The 8,087-nt window shown below is 54.9% G+C and overlaps 2 protein-coding genes across 2 annotated transcripts; both read left to right on the forward strand.

The window, feature by feature from the left end:
- Positions 1-667: 667 nt before the first annotated feature.
- UBA52 (ubiquitin A-52 residue ribosomal protein fusion product 1) lies at positions 668-3,708 on the forward strand. Its single transcript, XM_081284380.1, has 5 exons — positions 668-839; positions 2,005-2,115; positions 2,343-2,429; positions 3,328-3,430; positions 3,517-3,708. The coding sequence occupies exons 1-5, from the start codon at positions 683-685 to the stop codon at positions 3,608-3,610; spliced, it is 552 nt and encodes a 183-aa protein (XP_081140506.1). The 5' UTR covers positions 668-682; the 3' UTR covers positions 3,611-3,708.
- Positions 3,709-4,839: 1,131 nt separating this feature from the next.
- REX1BD (required for excision 1-B domain containing) lies at positions 4,840-7,886 on the forward strand. Its single transcript, XM_081284379.1, has 5 exons — positions 4,840-4,998; positions 5,093-5,175; positions 5,505-5,709; positions 6,726-6,805; positions 7,661-7,886. The coding sequence occupies exons 1-5, from the start codon at positions 4,897-4,899 to the stop codon at positions 7,731-7,733; spliced, it is 543 nt and encodes a 180-aa protein (XP_081140505.1). The 5' UTR covers positions 4,840-4,896; the 3' UTR covers positions 7,734-7,886.
- The last annotated feature ends 201 nt before the right edge of the window (positions 7,887-8,087 follow it).

Genomic DNA, 8,087 nt, shown 5'->3' on the forward strand with positions numbered 1-8,087 from the left:
AGTTTGAGATCAATCTGGGCAGCAAACAGCAACACATTGTCCCCAAGAAAAGGCACCTTCCCAGGTATGAAAGCTTCTCTGCCTCTGCGTGACACGCAGTAGACACTAGAAATGTTCCCAGGAATAACGAAGCAGGTTGACAAACTCGCACGTAACTTCTCAGTCCTCCCTTTTCCCTGGTCCGGTGCCATCCACAAGTTTCAGTCCCAGTCCAGAACACGGCGGGTCCCACCCGGCACTTTTCGCCAGACCCTACTACCTTTTCCTGGAGAAGGCACTAGTCTCACCGGCTTTCCCTGCTCCCATAGACTCTGCCTTTAAGTCCGTCAGTGCACAGCGGCCAGAGTTTTCCAGCAACAGGTTCCGGGTGTTGAGTGTCTGCGGTGGCTCCCACGGGTCTCCTGCGACTTCCACCTTCTCCATTTCAACCCCTGCACCCTGCACACTCTCTGCGTCGTGACGCATTTGCTTTAGCAGAAAAGTCTCTCCTCTGCTCTATTCAACAAGCATTCCCGGAGCATAGGCCAAGCGCCAGGTAACGTCGGGGACCCGGAGACAGTGAGCTAAAACACCTGGAGGGGCGCGACCATCGTCACGTGACTCGACGGGCGCCGCCCACACCCGGAAGAGGGTGAGCGACGCTGGCCCACGTGCGCCGCGGCTTCATTCGCCAGTACCCAACATGGTGCCGGGGCGGGGCCTGGGGCGGCACCCGATGCGAGACGCGGATTGTGACGCAGACGCGCGGCGTGCTCGGTGCGCAGGCGCTCTCGGCGGCGAATCGGCGGTTTCCGGTTCCGCCGCCCTCTTTTTCTTCAACGAGGCTCCAGAGCGGGTCGGTGGCTGAGGTTGTGCGGGCTGGCGCGGGGTGCCTTGCGGGCGGTGGGCGAGGTCTCGGGAGGCGAAGAGGGAGACCCCGGGCTCGCTCGGGCGGGGCAGCCCCGGGGGTGGCGAACGGGCACGTGAGCCCAGGCTCCCAGCTGGGACGGGGCTCCCCGAGGCGGACGCGGCTCCGGGGAGGAGCCCGAGCGATCCCTCGAGGCGGGAATGGAGCCTCCTGGATGGCCCCGAGTGGATAGCGAAGGGGCAGTAGGCGGTGGCGCTGCTGTGTTGTGCGCCGGGCCTTTGGAAAGGATTGGATTTCTCAGGTTGGGTGCTCGTACCTCAGTCTACGTCAATAGACGTTAATTTTCTAGACTGTTTCCTAAATTTCCTTTTAAAGTGAAGCGTTATCTAAACAGATACCTGGCACGTGTTTGGCAGATAATAAGTGGTAGCTTTTGTTGTGTTTTTGGTGCTACTGGGGATGGAACCCGGGGCCTCGCGCTTGTTAGGCAAGCCATCTGCTGCTGAACTCCATCCCCAGTCCTCGTCATTATTGCTTATGGGTTGGAGCAAAGGCAGTAAGTGGGATCTGGGGAGTTTAGGTCTGAGAAGGAAGCCAAGAGTGTTGGACATCTCATCTTTATGTTAAGAAAGGAGAAGGGGTGTGTGGCATGTTGGAGAGATGGCTACTGGGATGGCATTCCCGTGTAGGTAGTAAGGGAAACCTGTAGGACAGTCCAGGAACTTGTCGAAACGGGAGGATGGCACCATCCTCAGGGAAGATATGCCTGGCAAAGAGAATGCCTTAGGGTACTTGTCATGCATATCAGCAAATACTGAAGGGGATACCTCCTCTGCCCAACTTGAAGGACACTCCTGCAGGCTTGTGGGTATAGCTTAGTGGTAGAGCACTTTCCCAGCATGTGCAAAGCCTGAATAACATCCCCAGTACCTGGGGTTGTAGGGGAGGGCATGGCATCCAGGAGTAGGGCCGAGGAATTGGTCCCTTGGTACAGGACAGGTTTAGGCTAAAAACCAGAGTGTGTGAGAAGACAAGCCCAGAAAAGCCAGGGTAGATGGAAGACAAGTGCAAGGCACAGGCCTGAAATTGTGGTCAGTGCAGGTACAGGAGGGCTGTCAGGCCTGCTTTACTCACCACTCCATCCTGCTTTCCAGCAGACGCAGAGATGCAGATCTTTGTGAAGACCCTGACGGGCAAGACCATCACCCTCGAGGTTGAGCCCAGTGACACCATCGAGAATGTCAAAGCAAAAATTCAAGACAAGGAGGGTGAGTTGGGCTAGGTCAGTGGGGGCTCTGTCCTGTGAGCTAGGTGCTGGATTTGGACAGACCCCAGGTTTGCCAGTGTTTCCCTGTGATCCCTTGGAAAGAAAGCTTTATCTTTAACTCTGTTGTCCTTTTGAAAGATTGGGATTGGTACTAGAGCACCCCTGCAGGGGAGGGCCCGCTAGTAAAGTGTGGATAATTTTAGTAATTGAGCTTCCTTCTTTTTCCAGGCATCCCACCTGATCAGCAGCGTCTGATATTTGCAGGCAAACAGCTGGAGGATGGCCGCACTCTCTCAGATTACAACATCCAGAAAGGTACTGGGGTCGGGCTGCTAGACCAGGCTCCATGAGCCCCCAGTCCCTGGATAGAGCATTAGTGGACTCAGTGGCACTACAGAGGGAGGCAGTTCTTAAGACGAAGGGTCAGTACAGTGCCAGGTACTCCACAGGCTGAGGCAGGAGTGTTGATGCTCTAAGTTAGCCTGGGCAAGTATAAGCCCTATCTCAAAATTAAATATGTTAAAAAAGGGTGGAGGGTTAGGGTTATAGCTCAGTGGTAGAGTCCTCCTGGATTCCATCACTAAAAATGAAAAAGGGGGGAAAAAAAGAAAAAATGAGCACTGGAACTGGGATTGTGTGGTAGATAGCATACAGGAGTGCAGGAGGCCCTGGATTCTGTCCCCAGCACCCCCACCCCCCAAAACAAGTAATTAGGGAAATTTTTATTACTGTTATAAAGAAAATTAGTGTCTCGGGGCTGGGATTGTGGCTCAGTGGTAGAGCACTCGTCTAGCACGTGTGAGACCCTGGGTTCCATCCTCAGCACCACATAAAAATAACTAAACATAGGTATTGTGTCCAACTTCTTCTAAAAATAAATATTAAAAAAAGAAGAAGAGGAGGCTGGGGTTGTGGCTCAGAGGTAGAGCGTTTGCCTGGCATGCACGAGGCCAAAAAAGAAGAAATTTAATGCCTCTTCACTGGGGTAGTTATAATGTTTAAACATTAGAGTTGCCGGATGATTCTCCATGGAGTGTCTGTGGGCAGGTCCGGCCAGCCCTTTGTGTCCATCTACACATAGACCACTTGGGATCCTGCTTGGAGTTCTCATTACGTAATATGAGAAGCACCAGTCTACCAGGTGACAGAAAGCCTTGCTCAGTGACTGAGGTGCTAGGACTGGGCTCAGCTGATGTCCTCTTATCTCCTGCAGAGTCCACCCTGCACTTGGTGCTTCGCCTTCGAGGTGGCATCATTGAGCCTTCTCTGCGCCAGCTTGCCCAGAAGTACAACTGTGACAAGATGATCTGTCGCAAGTATGTGTGCTCAGATGCTTGCAGGTGGGGTGGCAGGAATAAGGGGTAGGGTGGGCCCTCATTAGCCGATGCTATCCCTTACACAGGTGTTATGCCCGCCTGCACCCCCGTGCTGTGAACTGCCGCAAGAAGAAGTGTGGCCACACCAACAACCTTCGCCCCAAGAAGAAGGTCAAATAAAGCCCCTCCACTGGCTCCTTTCCCCAAGGAGTGGCCTCCTGCCCAAGCCCCATGTATGGCCTTGGGACCTCAATAAAATTTCCCTTACATTGACTGGAGCAGTAACTGGTGTCCATGTGACTGTTTTGTCCAGGGAGGTGGCTGAAGAGTGGCCTATCTCCTTTGACTCTCTGTTGCCTTTGGATCCTCTTATCCTTCTGGAGACTAAAAGAATTGGTGGTTCCTGTCCTGCACATACAGCAGGTTTTGTCGAAGCCAAAGCACAAGCAGGTTTCAATTAGGGCTCTGCCAAACGTGTTTTGTCATCTAAATGGAAATTAGGACCTGGTGGGGACCAAGGTCTGCTGTGTCATTGCCTGGGATCTAGTTGACATTTGGAGGTGTCCAGGTGTGGATGAGTAGACAGGTAGGTAGACCATTTACTGTCAGTAAATGCTTCTTAGTTTTGAGTGAAAATTATTAGCACATGTGAGACCAGTCATTCCTCAAGGTTGGTTTTGCTGGGGGTGGACAGGGCCTCATGTGCACTAGACAAGTGCTTTGCCACTGAGCTGCACCCACACAGCCTACCTTAAATTTTGATTGGGACTCAATGTAGGTTATGTCAGACATGCCAATGACTCCCTCTCCTGCGATGCCATCTAAGGGCTACAGTCTTAAGTCACCCCATTCTTCAGCTAGTCCAGTTGCCACCTTGTTGACTGCCCCTCCCTGGTCTAGGTCATCACCATCTGCTATGGCCCATCCTCCAGAGTCCCAGACCGATTATTTTGAGCCAGGGTCCTCACTAAGTTGCTGAGGCTAACCTCAAATTTGTGATCCTCCTGTCTGCCTCTAGAGTTAGTGGGATCACAGGTGTGGGCTGCCACACTTGGCCCATTTCTCCTTGGAAAGTTCCAAAACCCCCTCAGCACTTAAATTGCTTTGCTATTCCTGTTCTTGCCTAAGGCTCCCACCTCAGGGCCTTTGCATAGGACCCCCTAATTCAGCTCACTTTGGACACTTACCACAGTACCTGCCAGTAAATCATCTCAGTGGGCCCGGATGTTATTGGACAAGAAAGGTGTATGCAAAAACCTGAGCTAATATCCTTACAGTATTTAGAGTACCGGGTTCCAGTAAGGACAAACCAGGTGGGCGCCTGGCCCGAATTAACTAATGAAGGATGGGGCCTGCTGTCTGCGGCTTGGCCTGTCGCAGAATCAGAGTCCCTTGACCTCCGGACCTGCAGGGGGCGCCAGGCACAATGGAGCGGCCTGTCTTGGCGTGGCCCGGACTGCGCAGTCATGATCACTACTGGGGCGGCAGCGGAGAACGCCGTTCCCGCGGTGCTTGACGTTGCGGATGCCACCGGAGCTGGGGCACTCGCGGAGCCGGTGTGGCCCTGGGTGAGTCGCGGCTCGAGCGAGGACGGGCGTGGGGCGGGCGGTGCAGGCCCAGAGCGCCGGCTTCATGCCCCAAACTTGCCCCCCCGCCCCGCAGAAAGATGCCCCGATCCGGACGCTGGTGCAGCGAATCCACCAGCTGCAGGATGAGCGCGCGCAGGGTTTCCGCAAACTGGAGGAGTGAGTGCGGGCGTGGGGCCGCGCCGGGCGCGCAGGGTTCAGTCCCGGGCCCAGTTCGGGTATGGGTATGTCAGTGGCGGGAGTGCCCGGAGGCAGAGCTGGGTCCACACGAGGCTGCCCTATTAGAAGTGGGACGGAGTTTGAAGAGGGATCAGTTCGTAACTAACTTAAACTCTTAAGGACCCGGAGAGCGGTCCCCTCTTCCCTTGCTAGAGTCAGGAAGCGTCTTTACAGTCGGTCGTCCAGTCTCTGGGGTGCGGGTACGCCCCCTGCGGGTTGGTGCGGGTGCCTGGCCAGGGAGCGCGTACTCACATCCTCACCTGCTTCAGAGGCCACCGCCAGTACCTGCGGAGCGGCCCGCACTACGACTTCCCTGGCTACCGGAACACAGTGCACGAAGTGACCCAGGCCTTCGCTGCTGCCTCGCGGGAGGTGCTGGCGGTGGAGGCAGAGCTGGCTGGACCTCGCGCGCAGCCCCTGCTCGCGGGCCACGTGCGCAGCCTGCAACAGCTGGAGCAGACGCGCCTGGCCACGGTGAGACCACGACCTCCTTCCTACGCTGTGTCTGTCACTGGCCTGCTGTGCTCATTACCGCCCCTTAGGGAAGGGCCTCAGTCCCTGTCCCACACTCATTTCTGGGAGTCCCAGGCCCCACCCCTTCCTGCCACACCTCAAAACTCCCTAAGTCTTCACTGAGAGATTCTCCGGTGCCTCTTACCCAACCCCAGTTTTATTCCAGGTTTTGTTCTTAGTTCAGGACGTGCTCACTTTACTCCAGCCCCGCTTAAACGCTGTTCCTAGAAGTGGGGACACTGCCTCACGACTGCATCCGCTCTGGCTTTTTCATTGCCTGAGGTCCCACCCTCAACTACTTCCCTGGAGAGCAGGGATTCCCAGGCCACACCCACCCCAGTATTCCTCTCTACCTACTAGTTTTCAGGCCCCGCCTACACTTCTTCTGCAGCCAATCCTGGCCGAGAGGGCTACATCCACGTGTTGCCACGCCCATATTGCACAACAAATTTCCCCTCCAGACCCCAGTATTTTCGACCTACTCCCACCCATGGGTCATAACCCCACCCTGCTTTTGGGACTATGATGCCCCGCCCGCTACACAAGCCACACCCACATATGACCAAGTCCATTTCAAGTGCAGACTCCTTTTTTCAGACTCCAGGGAAACGCTGGACTCTTCACACACAAAGCTCCGCCCCTCATGGCCCTACCCTGCAGCTTTTTGGGGGAAGGGGGTACCAGGATTGAACCCAGAGATGCTTACCACTGAGCCCCAGCACCCTCCCCCCCCCCCGTTTTTTTAAATTTAGAGACAGGGTTTCGCTGAGTTGCTTAGGGCCTCACTAATTTGCTGAGGCTGTCTTTGAACTCATGATACTCCTGCCTCAGCCTCCAAGCCGCTGGAATTACAGGCGTGTGCCACCGCACCCGGCTGCAGTGTCTTTAATACCTAATCTTTATTTTTAAGTAGCAGGGGAGGACAGAGTGGTTTCTGCTTTCTGTGACACCCTCCCCACTGCCCATTCTCCCACCAGGTGGCTCTGCTGCAGCTGATGGGGACACCAGAACTGACTGGGCAGGAGGACACTGAACAGATGCAGCAGCTGAAGATGAAGTGAGCTTTGCTGCCCACTGGGCTGGCCATGCCCGTTTTGCTGGCACCCTCAGGCCCCGCCCTAGCCTGCTGTTTCCTCAGGCTGGCCCAGTCACATCTGGCCAGTTGAGCAGCCTCTCTGGATCCCTATACAACCTTTGGTATTTATACCAGTGTCCTAACCTGGTGGCCCCAGATGTACACATTCCACGGAATACATACCCTGTGACTTCACATCAGAGGCACCCTGAGCATTGCCAAGACACAGCTGCCCGTCTCAGCACATGCCCACCTGCACTAACTGCTTGGACGTAGGCCCCCACGCTCCACTGGCACATGCCTGCACGCTCCTTTTATCTTTTTTTGGTGGGGGATGGGGTGGCACTAGGGAACAACCCTAGGGAGCCTTACCACTGCTCTACACCCCTGCCCTTTCTATTTTTTTTAATGTTTTATTGTTTTTTAATGTTTTAATTTTTTTTAATGTTTTTAAATTGCCAAGGCTGGACTTGAACTTTTGATCTTCCCGCCTTAGCTTCCCTACTTGCTGGGAATAAGGACATGTGCCACTGTGTCCTGCACGTCTGCACATTGTCCCTGACTTCCAAACACATGCTCTCATGCACACATGCTAGACATTTGCCAAGCTGTCACTCTGTAACCTCTTGATGGCACGCATGCCTCTCCCCCAAGACGGCCCACTCTGACCCAAGGAGCCATCCCTCTTCAGGCCCCCTCCCAGGCTAGTGCTGCCTGGAAGTTTGGCGGCGGGCAGGAGGGCCCAGGGCTTGCCACAGCCCCCTCCGAGCTAGTTGCGCGGTGCCGGCTAATCCGCCCCATCTGGGTCTTATTTATAGTTTCCATCCGTTCTTGTAGGGTAATTAAAACCATGGAGGCCATCAGTGAGGTTCTCCAGGACCTCAGGTTTGATGCGGAATCTGCCGAGTGACCGTGGCTCTCCAGAGATGTTCAGAGGAGATGGGAAAGGAGACCAATGGCGTCCAGCCCAACCCTGACCACCTGGCTGAGGTCATGCTCCTCTGGAGCTGCAGACCCTGCTCCAATTCAGTGTACCTCACAATAAAGAGTCCTTCCTCTGCCATCTCTGTGTCCTGCAGTACTGGGGTCCCTGTGTCTGGGGAAGGGGTTCCCCAGGCCAGAGAGGGCTGGGGGAAAACTCTCACCCTGCCCCAGAACTGGTGTTTTGTTTTTTGAGATGTGGTCTTGCTGGTCTGCCTCAGCCTCCTGAGTAACTGGGACTATAGTCCCCACACCCCACTTGAAACTGGTGTTTTGAATCACA

Source organism: Spermophilus citellus, assembly GCF_964194105.1.
Source record: "Spermophilus citellus genome assembly, chromosome: 3".
NCBI classification, from domain to species: domain Eukaryota; kingdom Metazoa; phylum Chordata; class Mammalia; order Rodentia; family Sciuridae; genus Spermophilus; species Spermophilus citellus.

Coding starts and splice junctions, on each gene's coding strand:
- UBA52 (XM_081284380.1), top strand. CDS start 683: ATGGTGCCGGGGCGGGGCCTGGGGCGGCACCCGATGCGAGACGCGGAT. Junction 2,116..2,342: donor AAAAATTCAAGACAAGGAGG/GTGAGTTGGGCT, acceptor TTCTTTTTCCAG/GCATCCCACCTGATCAGCAG. Junction 2,430..3,327: donor AGATTACAACATCCAGAAAG/GTACTGGGGTCG, acceptor TATCTCCTGCAG/AGTCCACCCTGCACTTGGTG.
- REX1BD (XM_081284379.1), top strand. CDS start 4,897: ATGATCACTACTGGGGCGGCAGCGGAGAACGCCGTTCCCGCGGTGCTT. Junction 4,999..5,092: donor CGGAGCCGGTGTGGCCCTGG/GTGAGTCGCGGC, acceptor CCCGCCCCGCAG/AAAGATGCCCCGATCCGGAC. Junction 5,176..5,504: donor GGTTTCCGCAAACTGGAGGA/GTGAGTGCGGGC, acceptor CACCTGCTTCAG/AGGCCACCGCCAGTACCTGC.